Source organism: Emydura macquarii, unplaced genomic scaffold (assembly GCF_026122565.2).
Source record: "Emydura macquarii macquarii isolate MOO-44397 ecotype Brisbane River unplaced genomic scaffold, CSIRO-AGI_Emac_v2 contig_2365, whole genome shotgun sequence".
In the NCBI taxonomy this organism is placed as follows: Eukaryota; Metazoa; Chordata; order Testudines; family Chelidae; genus Emydura; species Emydura macquarii.
The window spans coordinates 3,118,708-3,133,355 of NW_027132502.1; the positions used below are offsets into that span (position 1 = coordinate 3,118,708).

Genomic DNA, 14,648 nt, shown 5'->3' on the forward strand with positions numbered 1-14,648 from the left:
CTCCCTGAAATCATCTGCTAATTTATAAACAAAACCCAGAGTCTACCAGCTTCACTCTTCTTCAAGGAAGAAATTCAGCCAAAGGTCCTGGCAGCCCTTGCCGCTGATCAGACAACTGCTCTAGGAAAGCAACCAAGATTGGCCTTCATGAAAGATTAAGGTAGCTTCTCTTTATGAAACCACTGAATGCCGTTTCAAAGAACATTTTCTGACAGATGTAATAAACTGGGGGATGGCCGCCTAAAGAAAACGAGTGGAAATCTTACGTATTATAGGAACTAACATGCACTGGCAGGGAGGTGGACTAGATGTCCTAGTTTCTCAGATCTTTAATTTTTATGGTTCTAGGATAATGGGAATAAGAATTCTCTGTATTTTACCCGGATGCACAGGGGATGATATTGTTAGTTAAGAAGTTATTATCCTTGAAAAACTTGTTGAGTGCTGTTTACCAGTCTGAAGAGAGTCTTTTAACCAGATGTTAAAGGTCTGAGTTCAAAGAGTGGCACTAGCCTTTAGACCGTTGTGATGCATTCTGTTTTGTTCAGATTCTTATACTGCACTCATAGTTAAAGTGGTGTTTGCTCCTAAAGGCCAATGAAAGTCAAGGATGAGAAGGAGCTGAGACACATAGGCCTGGGCTTGAATGTTTTTTAATTTGTGTAGTTAACACCCAGAGCTTCCAAAGTCCTGGGAGGAGAGAACCCAACAATATACTCTCTTACAGAAAGTCTAACAGCTGAAAAAGAAGATGGGTGGGTGTGTCAGTCGGCATGGAGCCCACTGTAGGTGTGCATTCAATACCGGAGGTTTTTTAATAGCAAGGTCTATCAGCATTGTGCATGCGTCTTCTACCTTCTTGTGCTCCCATACCCAAGGACATAAGGGCCGGGCAGCTGTCACCCTCCCTCAGTTCACTCTTACCACCTATGGCAGCAAGACGGAACCTGGCAAGCGTCCAACCTCGTAGTTCTTAGCTCATTCTAAACTTCTTCAAAACCTTCCAGAATCTTCCAAACCACTTCTGACCTACTAATCTGTGACCTCCATGAACTGATCCAATCTGTCTAGACCAAACTGTGTGTGTCAGACCCTGCCCTCATCCCTCTATACAGGGCTCCTTGTGTCAGGCTGAAAATCTGGGGCTTCAAGCCAAGTTCCCTGCAGAATGGATTGATTCCCCTAAAGAGAGTCAGTAGTTTCTGGCTTGCCTGAGGATGTTTTGTATGCTTATCCTCTGTTGAAATGCATTCGATGTGAGGCTCCATCTTCTGGGTGAGTCCAAATCCTACTAGTGAACAAGCCAGGGTCATCCAGCATCCTGTCGAGCATGACGTCTCATGAATAGGATCACAGTTTAGTTCTCATGAATAGTTCTCATGAATAGGATCACAGGTCCCGCAAGAACTCGGCTGGTGGCTAGACCTGGTAATTGTGAGAAAGGGGTGCCGTGCTCGGTTCCCTTCACAACAATGACTCTTATCACAAATGCATCAAGAAGAGGATGGGGCACACAGCTGAACCATCTTGAAATGCAAAGCACATGGTCTTGAGACAACCTGAAACTTCACAAGAACATCCTAGAACCAAGGACCATCAGGCAGACCTGTATAGCGTTCCTAATTGTTCCACACTAAGGTGGTCACAGGATTCCACCTGTTATTTTAACAGTCTTCTTTCTCAATCTGCACTCACAAGGAGAAAAGAAGCTTTGGACATCTCCAAAGCTTTGTTCTATTATTTCACCAGAAAAAAGCTTTCAGGCTGTCTCCCTGCCTCTTTGTGGCCATATCATGAACATCAAGAGGTCAGGCTATCTTGTTACAGAGACTCACACTGCGTGATCCACTTACCATTTTCACCTGCTATCACTTGGTTGGTGAGTCTCTCCTTGTGAACATCAAGGTGCAATCTACCAGTGCACAGGCTGCGTCTTCCACCTATTTCAGAAATGTGCCAGTCTCTGAGAGCTACAAGTCAGCTGTGTGGAGCAGCCCACTGCTCTTGTTAAACATTACACGCTTGACATGGCAGCCTGGTTGGATGTCCAGTTTGGGAAAGCAGTACTTCAATCACTGTTGGTTGCAGCGAAAACTCCTCACTCCGGCTGTCCAAGGAGGACACCTACCATGGGATCCACAATGACACATATTTGAAGAAGTAAGAATGGTTAATGACCTTGAAGTAATGGTGGTTCTTCAAGATATTGTATTCAGTGTAGATCCCATAATCCACCCTCTGTCCCCGCTTTTGCAGTCCTCCACAACATGGGTTTGAATTGAGGGAACTGAAGGAGGGTCATGGCTTTTCCATCCTTTATGACCTCATATGAAAGCATGAGGAGATACAGGGCATATGCCAACTCCCCATTGACAATGCTATTTTAAAAAACACCATCCAGTCGCGTGCCTCTGCAATGGGTTCCACACTGATTACAACCTTTCAAAGAACCACATATACTGTAAGGTAGGTAACCATTCTCAATAAATATGTTTCCAGCAGCAGCCCTGGGCGAATGAACTTTGAGAATGAATGGTTCAGCAAGTAGTTGCTGTACACAGTGTACTAAGCAGAGTCTTGATTGAATGGCATTGTGGTTATTCCACAGCTTTGTTTGTTAAATGAGTTCATCTGACCGCTTAATTATCCCCTATTATTTGGAACTTAGTGATTGTTATAAATTATATTTTCCCTCATCTCCCTCCAAGTGCTGTGTACGAACCATATTTTGTTATGTTGCTGGCTTAACACTTCAAGACTGTCTCAAAAGCAATCATCTTTCTGTCCTTTTAGTAGAATGGGACAAACTGATTTTTTTTTTTTACGAAAAATTCTAAGGCTATGTATCAGAACAGTACATAGCTCCACTTCTCTTTGTTGTATCATTGCCTTTTTACTTACCCATGAAATTAAATTAAATTCTGTTTTGGAGGTTGAGAGAGCTGTAGTTTATAGCCATAACTGCACAGTTTGTAGTTTGGCTCTCTTAGTGTTAGATGTGTTCATTCCATCTCTTTTGGGAGGAAGCAAATCTATCACCTTAACACATGCATAAAGCTCTGTCTAACAACCCCTTCCCCGCCCCCAGAAAAACAACAGACTTTTAGATGTTCACTGTTTACTATCTCTGCACGGGACTGAGTCCTCTTTGACTTGGAAGGGGGCCGCCTAATGGAAATATAAATTATGGAAGCACCACACGCATTCTTCTGGCAAATGGGCTTCAGTAGTTTAAATAAAATCTTGGCTTTGTTTGGACTTCTCGGGAAGTTACAAACTGTGTAGCAAACATTGTGCAAAACTGAGATGATTTCTTTGGAGTCGAAACTTGAATTATTCCCCCACACTGGATGCAGCACTGGGAAATTATCCAACATGCTTTTTTAAACCTCTGCTGCTACTTAAGTAAGTATAAAGAGCCAAACTAGCTATGTACCAACACGGAGCTCCACTTCTCTCTTGATTGTTTTACATGAAACCCACCTTTTCACTTAACCACGAAGGCAGCAGGAATGGGTTACTTTGTGAAACACAATCTTACGCTATAGATACATTGCAATATGAGTATGTGACAACTTCATTATATGTGTTGTTAACCTGTAAGGCTGGTTAGGAAGGCAAAGGGGGAAAACACGACCAGTCTGACATTAAATCTGATTTACTTTGGGTTAACCTGGACATCTTCACAGAACAAGACAGGACAGAGCTCGGGTGAAACTGAGAACTCCAGCTTGGACTTGTTGCATTGTATTCTGACAGCTCTTAGCCCTGCTATCAGAACTTCCAGTCTTACTTCTGGCACTTCCACATCTGTCTGAGACTCTTCATCTAGATCCAAAAGCTCTTAGCCTGGAAGTCTCATGTTGGTATTTTGTTGAACTCTGACTTCGACTGTTTATAATAGGGTGCAGAAAGTCTTTCTGCGGAGACATAATTATTAATAATAAATCCCCAGGATGGAAAATCTGCACTTAAAGTAAAAACTTTCCATTGTAGGTCTCTCACAACAGCATTATTCAGTGACATAAGTCCTCCAATCCTGGACTCTTACCCTGGGCCCTGCTAAGGGCCATTTGACAATCAGTTCTGCTTACCAGCCTCTAATAGAATGATCTTCAGTGTTCGCACATTCTGTTGTGAAGAAATTTTCAAAAGCACTAAAGATGTATTTTCATCTTCTTGTGAGTTGCCTCCTTGCTGTGACTTAAATCCTCATGCTCGCTACATTAATAAAATCGCCATTTGAACCTTTGAGAAGATATTCTCTGTATCCTCTGTCCCTCAAATCCATATTCTATGCAGTGATGACCTTAGCCAGGAGAGTCTGTGAGATCCAAGTCTTGAGGGCCTCTTTTGTACAGAGAGCCATAAGGGGAAGGTGGTTTTATGCAGCATCCTAGATAGCTGACTAAAGTGGTTTCTGATTTCTATTTTAACCAATCCACTAATCTCCAAATATTCTTCCCTAAACTTCACTTAGCACCTGGAGAGGCTAGGTTGAATAGCTTAGATGTTAAGCTCTTAGCTATTATTTAGATTGGGCAAAGCCATATGAAAATAGTCAAGATCAGATTTATGTGGATAAATCTGGAGGGGGATGGGAAGCAGTAGTATAATGTCTCTGGTCAGGGGTTTTCTGACTGGTTAAAACTGTGTGCTGTCTTTTCTATTCAGCATTTGTAACACCATTGTATCTAGGGTCTTCATAATACACAAGCATTATGGTCACCTACCTTGCAGGTGTCCCTGTGTCTGAACGTCTTAAAACAAATATTTCACCTTGTCCAAAGCAACTTCCCTAGAGAGTCTGATGAATAGTTACGACTAGATGCATTTCCGCTACCCAGAGATCTATTCATACCTTTATGAAGTGTTCCTCTAGATTTGACAGCTAGGTCTGATTCCGAATGCTGGAGAGCAGTTCTGCAGTCTTTAACTAGCATTAACAAATCTGTAAAGGAGGGAAGTACAAGAAGAACTAATTAATCTCCTCAGCTGTGGGATCTGTAGTGACACTACTCGAAGGAGAAAGGTTTACATACACAGTAATTTCAGCTCTTCAAGAAGACTACCAGTATTGATCCACCCAATCCCCATTTTCAAAGCCTTACTCTTTTCTAAGTCTGATAAGGATTATGACTGCATGGAAAGAAATTGAGGTGGGTTGGAGCCACAGCTCCTTAAATAATCTTGCACTTGAACATTTGTTTGGTTCTGTGAGGGGGATCATGCACTTCACACTGGCTACTGCTTTCTTCAGTGTGCTGCTCAATGACTAAGCATCCCCTCCTTCATAGTAAACAATCTTGCAAAGTTTGTTTATTACGCATGATGATCATTAAGAATGGGGGGAGTTGATTTTCATGTATTTAAACAATTTTATTTACCAGAAAGTTAGTTGCAAATGAACCATTTCATCTTTGCATCAAACAAAATGTCAGAGTTCTGTGGTGTTCTTGTGTTTGAAGCAATTGTCCTCAGGGATGTTAGCCTGGGTTATCGCCTCAGCATTTCTGATGTTGCTTGTTGATAGTTTAGCCGTCAGTAAAATGATGACCTATAGTTTTTGGCCTTTTTTAATGATCAAGATGTCGTATGTTATTATCAGGAATGAAATGAGTCACTTGCTCAAATATTTTGGGTTACTTCCAGGAGAACACTAAATAAATTTCAAGCAGACCTTTCTAAATACTATAAAACTTGAAAGTGCCGGGCCTGGGAAACAAGGCTCCTTGGGCTTCATACAACATTTTAAAAACCCTGTGTAATACTTGTCACATGCTGCTCATTGTGGCATCTGAGAACATGATTTGAATTGAAAACAAGGAACAGACGACAGTAAATTGCCCTCAAGAGCCAGCACATACCCCCTCACCGTACTGCTGCAGTCCATCATGAGATAAACCTCACCAGCAGTGATCTATAGTTGGTCAGTCCTTGACCAGAGAGGTGAGCCTTTCACTGCACTGCGAAGGTCAGCAAGCTTTTGCCCTTGTAAATCATTGGGGTGAGGAAGTTCTATAGCTGAAACCTCTGACTGAAAACACCTTGGTGGAGTCCTGCCATCAGATGTTCATATCTTGGAACTGCCAGCCAAGCGCCGAAACCCAAATACTATTGAGGATAATGATGCACATAAACTGTCAGATCAGCTTCTGGATAAATAAATAAGTAAATCTCTATCACCCGTAGTATTTACACAAGGCCTGAATGGCTCCTGCAGTAGTAGACCGTGTCTTGCATTTAAGATCGTAAACAGCATGTAATGACTTGATCTGAAATATTTTCGTTCTAGCTCATAGACATATTAATTCATAAACAACTGCTCTCTGTCCATTCCACAGTGGCCTTCTTGCTTCACATGGAGCTTCATTCTGGTAGAACGGACCTGATCAAGTTAGTGACAACAAGATAATTTTTACTCTAGTTTGGTTCCTGGCACTTCTTCATGCCATGCCATGGCTAAACCTGCCTGACCGGCACTGCTCCCATGATGCCATTGCTCACAGGTTCTTCGTTCGGGCTTGGGGCCAGTGACATTTGATTAGTATGTTCTAGTTAATTAAAAGAAATGTATTTAACATCCATGAGTGTCAGCCGTATAAACCATCTTCAGATAGTGTGCGACTAAGGTTCGCCGGACTCTCATGCGCAGCCGGAAGTGAAGAACTTCCTCCCTGCCCCAAGAGCTGCCTCTCATTTCCCAAACCAGTCCTTTCTGGCCTGTACAGTGAGGCATTTCACTATCAGACTTCAGACGCCAGTGTGAACATTAGCAGTTCTGCTGAATGTCTCTCTGCTTCATCCAGGATCTGTTTCTCTGAAGATTCGATTACCGTGTAAATTACAGATTATAGCCCACGTGGCTAGCAATTTTGCAGAGTTTTGTAGCAGCTGTCAGTTTTTATAAATGATCCGAACCCAAAAACCAGGGTGTGGAGCCACAGGAATGAGGTGATAATACTGTGTATGAGAGGCAATCTAACACTCAAACTAGTCTCTTCAACATAGTCTTCTGCTCCATTTTCTATAGTTCTGTGTATGTCCCTGTTTGTTTCAGACAGCACTGACAGAGGCCAAAACCGGTGCTTGCTGCTTCCTTTTGTTCACTTTCCCCTACTGAATGCTATTGAAGCCACATTTCTTATAATTGAAAACCAGGGTTGTTTCCAAAGGAGACAGCTGTTAAGACACACACATTATCTCAGATCCTGTGACTAGGAAGAGCAATTGGAAATATTACACTAAATGCAAACGGATGTCTTTTTGCAGAGCACAAGAGATCTGGCATAATAAACATGAGTCAAAGCATTTATATTTAAAAAAAAAAAAATTTCTAAGTCTTGATATAAGCTTTTATATTTATAAAACTCAAGATAGCATGACAAAATAAAATGTAAAATACAGGGGATTTTTTGGTCAAAGGTATCTTAAATACCGAGAGCAAAGTGCGTGAGTGCGTGCGAGTGAGAGATGATTATATACATGAAATGACCTAAGTTTCCTTAAGGCTGTGAAAGCTAAAACAAGGAAGCAATATTTTTATATATATATTTATAATATGCTTCCTTGTTTTAGCATTCACAGCCTTAAGGAAATATATATATATTGCTTCCTTGTTTTAGCATTCACAGCCTTAAGGAAATATATATATATTGCTTCCTTGTTTTAGCATTCACAGCCTTAAGGAAACTTAGGTCATTTCATGTTTTTTAGGATAAATCGTATTAACGGGAACTCAGCTTGATTTACTGTTCTCTTGGGAAGAGTGAATAACAGGAGTAATTGCATCCTGCTGAAGTCTCTACCTTCTATCCTTGTTGAGAAATGCTTTGTTGTTCAGGTTCATTGCCCTTTGTTTAAAGATGGCTGATCTTTCATTCCACGATTATGAGATTGTAATGTGTGTGGAGAACAAAAGGAAAGTAGTAATTGCTGTTACATCTGTATTTGACAAATGATGATTACCGATGTGACTGTGTGTGTCCTTCACCATGCTGATGATTCTTTCCTATATTGGTCTACAGCTCCTCCAGATTAAATCTGGTTACTTCTCAAGGAGCTGATTGCTATTTTAACCAGAATTAATTGTCAGAAGGGAAGGAAAGAGGACGGGGTAAAAGATGTAAAGTTTACAGTGCATTTTTCCTTTAAGGCAGCTGTGATTCAGACAGCATAGTGCGTTTTTTCTGTCTGAAAAAAAAACCTTTTTGTATGGAACAGTATGCTGGCTAAATCATAGTTTCTGAAACAAAACTTGACACTTCCACAGTCATGGACGAAACTGTTTAAAATGAACTGGCCTGAACCAGTTTTAAAACCAGCTCAGGTAACATGGGTTTAGTTCCAGTGTAGTGGGGCTTCTGTAGATTTTGAAAAACAGTAACTCGAAGAAAACAAATAGGCCAAGGCCCTGTGGACCTATGCAGTGGCAGTTCCATGCTGCTCAGCACTGAAGTCAGTGGGTGTAGAGAGGTGGTGCCGTCAAGGGAAGTTGGCGCGGCGAACAGCTCTAAAGAGGAGGAAGGTCCAGGCACCAAGGTGGGACCCGGATGCCTGTAGAGAAGTCCCGGGTAGGGAGGACCTTACAGGCCAGGACATTTCTGAGACTGAGGTGGGACCCAGGGCCTCATCGTCTTTCTCCCCTGATGAAGCAGTAGCGGGGACATCAGTCACCGCGATACCCATAGACAATAGAGCCCACCAGGAGCTCTTGAGAGGGTGGCCCAAAACCTGGGTCTGCAAGCGGAGGAGGTTCGTGAGTCCAGAGACCCAATGGTGGACATTTTGGCTACAGGGGGTCCCTCGAGGGTAGCTCTGCCTCTGATTAAGATGGTCCAGTCCACAACAAAGAGACTGTGGCAGACATGGACCTCTATCCCACCTACAGCAAAAGAGAGAGAGAGGAAATATTTTGCTCCCTCCAAAGGGTATGAGTACCTTTTTACTCACCCTCAGCCTGGTTTACTCGTCGTGTCTGTGGCAAACGAAAAGGAAAGGCAGGGGCAGCAGGACCCGACACCGAAAGAGCCTAAGAGACTGGACTTATTCGGGAGGAAGGTCTACTCCACTGGGGGTCTGCAGCTGAGAATTGCCAACCAACAGGCGATCCTCAGCAGATATAACTTCAACTTGTGAGACATGATGGCGGAGTTTAAAGACCACCTTCCGGCTGAGTCCAAAACAGAGTTTGGAGCCATGGTGGAGGAGGGAAAAGCTGTAGCCAAGACGTCACGACAGGCTGCACTAGATGTGGCAGACTGCAGCAAGGACTATGGCTTTGCGACTGGCCATGAGAAGAAGTTCCTGGCTGCAGGTGTCAGGCCTCATGCCTGAGGTTCAGTCCACCATCCAGGACCTTCCCTTGGAAGGAGTGGGGCTATTTTCAGAGCAAACAGACTCCAAGCTCCACAGCCTCAAGCATTCTAGGGCGACTTGAAATCCTTGGGGCTGCGTATGCCTTCTATGCAGAGGAAGCACTTTAAGCCCCAGTCCAGCTAGAGGTTTTATCCACAGCATCCTCGGCAGGACTTCTCCAGGAGAAGGGGCAGGAGTAATAGGCGCGGGACCCTCCAGGAGCCCAACCCTGGCCAAGGCTCAGGGAAGCAGCTGCCAGGGCCAAAACAAAGTTTTTGGAGGTGCGCCCGAGGGCAACACTCCAGGGCAGTTACCGGATCCTGTCCCCCTTTTCCACAATAGATTATCCCCTTTCTACCATGCCTGGGTCCGTATAACATCGGACAGAGGGGTGTTGTGCACGGTTGAAGTGGGATACTCCCTCCAATTTTGTTCTACCCCACCCCACTTCCCAGTCCTCCTTCAGGGACCCCTCTCACGAGCAACTTCTCGTAGGAGAGGTGCAGGAGCTGCTTTGCACTGGAGCTGTAGAAGAGGTCCCTCAGGAGCGAAGGGGAAAAGGGTTCTACTCCAGATATTTCATAATCCCGAAGGCAAAAGGGGGGCTCAGGCCTATTCCCGATCTGTGGAATCTCAACAAATTCATAAGGAAGCTGAAATTCCACATGGTCTCCCTACCCTCGATCATTCCCTCTCAGGATCCAGGGGACTGGTATGCCGCCCTCGACCTAAAAGATGCTTACTTCCATATCTCAATAATACCCTCCCACAGGAGGTTTCTCAGGTTCGTAGTAGGACACAATCACTACCAATTCACTGTCCTCCTAGCCAGCCTATTGGCGGCTCCGAGAGTCTTTACCAAATGCATGGCCATGGTCGCTGCATTCCTGAGGAGGCACGGTGTCCAGGTATACCCCTATCTGGATGATTGGCTAGTCAAAGGCTGCTCCAGGAAGCAGGTGGAAGCCCAAGTTGTTTTGATGCGGGTGACATTCCTCAACCTAGGTCTGCAGCTAAACATGAGCAAATCAACTCTAGTGCCCATGCAAAGAATAGAATTTATAGGGGCAGTCCTGGATTCAGTACAGGCCAGAGCTCTGCTGGCAGTCTCATTTCCAGCCTATGGGCTCCATAATAAGGACTCTCAGCAACTTTCCTACTATGACAGCTCGAAGTTGCCTGATGCTTCTAAACCACATGGCCTCCTGCACATACGTGATCCAGCATGTGAGGCTGTGACTCAGACCTCTCCAGTTGTGGTTGGCATTGATCTACCACCCCCATAGGGACAATGTAGTCTGGGCAGAGTGGTCTCTCTCCCACCACAGGTTGTAGAGTCCTTCAGTGGTCCCATTTGCCAGACCGCCACCGTCGTTGGTGCTGGTGTTGGACGCTTCAGCCTTGGGGTGAGGAGCGCACCTCAGCGAACTGAGGACTCAAGGCCTGTGGTCCCCAGAGGAGCTGTCGCTCCACATAAATGTCAGAGAACTGTGGGCTGTCAGGTTTGCCTGCCAGGCATTCCATTCTCACCTGGCAGGCAAGGAGGTGTCAGTATTGACAGACGACACCACGGCAATGTTCTATATGAACAGATGGGGGAGCACTTTCCTCTCCCCTGTTCCAGCAAGGAGAGTGTCTGAACTCAAGGCATTGACCTCAGAGCCCCAGATACAGTATTCCATAAGGACAAGATGCAGCTGCACCTGCACCCAGCTTTCCTGTCCAAGGTGGTCTCTCAATTTCACACTAGTCAGGAGATTTTCTTGCCAGTGTTCTTTCCGAAGGCGTTTGCCAGCCCCAGGGAACGTAGTCTCCACTCCCTGGATGTCAGATGGGTACTGGCTTTTCATAGAGAGCGAACAAAACCCTTTTGTAAATTGAATCAGCTTTTCATTGCTGTAGCAGATAGGATGAGAGGACTCCCAATATCCTCTCAGAGGATTTAATCCTGGATTACCTCTTATATAAGGGCATGTTATGAGCTAGCCAGGGTGCCAGCCCCGACTCTAACAGGGCTCAGGCCTCATCAGCAGCGTTCCTGGCTCACATTCCCATGCAGGAAATCTGTAGGGCTGCAACCTGGACTTCTGTACACACATTTACTTCGCATTATGCCATTACCCAGCAGGCCAAGGATGATGCGGCATTTGGTAGAGCAGTGCTCCAGTCTCCAATCTCGAGCACTCCGACCCCTCCTCCGTTGGTCTGCTTGGAAATCACCTGCTTGAAATCAACAGGAGCAAGCACTCGAAGAAAAAAACAGTTACTTACCTTCCGTAACTGTTGTTCTTCGAGATGTGTTGCTCATGTCCGTTGCAAGACGCACCTGTCTGCCCCGCTGGTGGAGCCAGCCGGCAAGAAGGAACTGGAAAGGAGGCAGGTTGGCAGGCCCCTATGCTTGGAATGGACATGAGCAACACATCTCAAAGAACAACAGTTAAGGAAGGTAAGTAACTGTTTTTTCTCTAACCGCTTCTTAATACCTCTAGTCCCGAATTTGGACCATGAAGTGTGGTGGAGAAATCATTTGCTATCAGTCTGGAACAAGAAATTGATTCTTGTTAGCTCTGATGTCTTTTGCTTCCAGTTTCACATGCTATCTTGAGCCTCCTGTAAACATTTTCACTATAAAGTCTAGCAACATTTTATGATAAAATATCTCTTGGATTCCAGTCCTCTCCTGATCCGCACTCACTATGATTGTTTTCTTCTGACCTTGTTGAGTCTTGGTCTAATAAAATGTAATTTCTAACACTGTTTTCTGATTTGTTAACTTTAAGACTTGTCAGACTAGATGATCACAGAAGACTTGTCAGACTAGATGATCACAGTGGTCCCTTCTGACCTTAAAGTCTATGAGTCATGTTCATGTTTTTTTCATTGATGGAACAATCTTTCCCTGGATACTTTTTCTCATGAGGTGCAAGTGGGGAATCTAATAGTATGAACTCAGTACTAGAAACTAGTGACCCTGAATTCTAACCCTACTTCTGGCACCTGATATTCTGGTCTCCACTAGTCAAGGAAATAGAGATATTGATTGCAACAATTACTCTCGTCTTTGCACCATTCATTGTATCCACATAACTGTTTAGATGCATTCCTACCCAGAACACCTTCCACTCATGGTTGTACTAGTGTATACTGGGTGTCCTGAAACACTTATGCCATAGTGTCCAGCACTGTTGCTGGGAACCAGGACATTTGATATCTTCAAAAGATGAGTCACTGCATTGTGGGATGGAAATACGAGGGACCAGCTGAACTAGTGCAGCTCCGGTGCTTGAGGTTTCCTGTACACACTGGGTAGAAACCATCATTGTACATTGTTCCCTAATCAGGCAGACCTGAGCTGAAATCCTTGCTCCAAGCCTTACCAACAATTTGGTATAATAATTGATTATAAAATTCCATACACAACTGCCTTCTAAGGTACATAAGCCAGTTGAATGTCGGAATTTCCATGATATGGGACATTGTGAAAATCTCGTTCCATTTTAAAATGAAAAATAGAAATTTCAAAATCTCTGCAGAATGGAAATCTGAAACCCGTTATTTTTTGAAATACTCATTGTTTTGTTTCCAAAATTCCAAGCTCTAAGGCTCCCAGCTCTCCATCAGCTCTGTGGCAGGTTTCCAGCAGGGAGTTGGGAAGCCCTCGGTCTCCAGCTCTGAGGCAGTCCTCATGGCAGGGATGCCTCAGAACTGGGGGTCCTGTAAGTCCAGGCTCCCCAGCAGTTTGGCAGAGGGGCTGACAGAAATTAAGGCCAGGATTGTCAGAATATTGCCTGTGTTTGTAGGAAGTTTGCTGAAGCAAATAAACTTTTGTAGAACATTCTGGTTTCAGCAAATCAGCATTTTCCATCAAAAACTGGTTTCACTGGAAAATTCCTGACCAGCTGCAACTACAGCATGTCTTATAAGCATGCTCAGGGGATTCCAAGCAATGGCATGTTGCTCAGCTTTTTTACCTACTTATGGGCATAAATAATGTGTGTCAGCAGAAATACGAGGGTCTCTTTCAAACATTCATCAGTGGGGTCACCGATTGGTCTGGACTGTTCTCTGGAGAGTAGTCGTCTGGGAAAATGTTTAATGGGTATCGAAAAGTGTTCTCTGACAGGAAGTGATCATCAGCTCTTGAGAGAGTTTTAAAACTGAGTTTAAAATCCTGGAAAGCCTCACTGTGGATCAGCTATTGTTTCTGGCTGTGATGGCGCTGTCTCCACAGTAGCTTTAGTGCCATAGCAGATACATTTGTCCACTTTACCTGCAGCGGTACTGAGCACCTGGAAGGAGGACAGCAAAATGAACCAGGGGGGAAGAAGCCTGTCCAAACCACTTTGTAGACACGCCTGGGAATGGTGGGAGTCTTTTGGTGGTCCCTTTCCTGTTCCTGGGGGTGGTGGGAGTAGGTGGGCACTCATGCTCACACATGTGGTTTGGGAGGGCTTATCATAGAAACAGGAAATGAAGGGAATCATCAGATGTCTACTCTGGAGATAGATAAAAGAATCCTATTTATTTGACTTCCCTCTTCCTATTGTGATTGTGATTGAGCCCTTCCAGAGGAAGAACTCCGTTTTCTTTGGCTAGTTCTTCTGTTACTGGTGGGAATCAAGATGTTAACCTCCTGTATTCTCTCTCCTCCTACAGGTCAGCCAGTTCAGACAACTGTATTCCAAAGTCATTAATGATAAGCATGACGACGTTATGGCCAAGTTTGGAGCAATCCTGGCCCAGGGCATTTTGGATGCAGGTAACTTCCTTAGTATTAAAGCAGTAAAAAGTTCTAAGACTTTGATCAAGGCCACCAGAAGTGTTCTACATCTCTTGAAGTCAATGGTGAAAAGGATTTGGAAGCCTGTAGCTCTAGTTAATCTACATGGGAGTTAATCTACTCTGGTTCATCATTACATGGGAGTTTCACAGGTAGAGGTTTATCACAAAGGGTGTGATAGTTGCAGGGATATCAGAGCTTCCATAAAATCTTTATTTTCAGCTGGTTTCCCCGGACTACAAAAATAAAACCTCCGCAACACAGACTCACTGTAAAACTGTTCCAAACTTTGAAGGTAATCCTTTTCCAGACTTCTGCCCAAAGTGTCTTTTTGCTTTGAATCAATTTGTCATCCAGAGCCTTGATTTACAGTATGTAAGTGATGTTTATATGTTGCTTCCTTTCTATTGTAAGCAGTTTCTCCACATGTCAGTTTGCAAACCTTGTGGTATTTGATTCTTTCAGCTTTCCTTGGGGTCTGTGTTAAATTATTTTTTTAACACCATTAGTG

At 44.1% G+C, this 14,648-nt stretch overlaps 1 protein-coding gene across 1 annotated transcript in view; it reads left to right on the forward strand.

The window, feature by feature from the left end:
- PSMD1 (proteasome 26S subunit, non-ATPase 1) overlaps positions 1-14,648 on the forward strand; it is a 111,220-nt gene that overhangs the window by 79,180 nt on the left and 17,392 nt on the right. Inside the window, exon 19 of the mRNA XM_067561117.1 lies at positions 14,014-14,116. Coding sequence (XP_067417218.1) covers positions 14,014-14,116 — 103 coding nt within the window. The remainder of the gene's footprint in view (positions 1-14,013; positions 14,117-14,648) is intronic.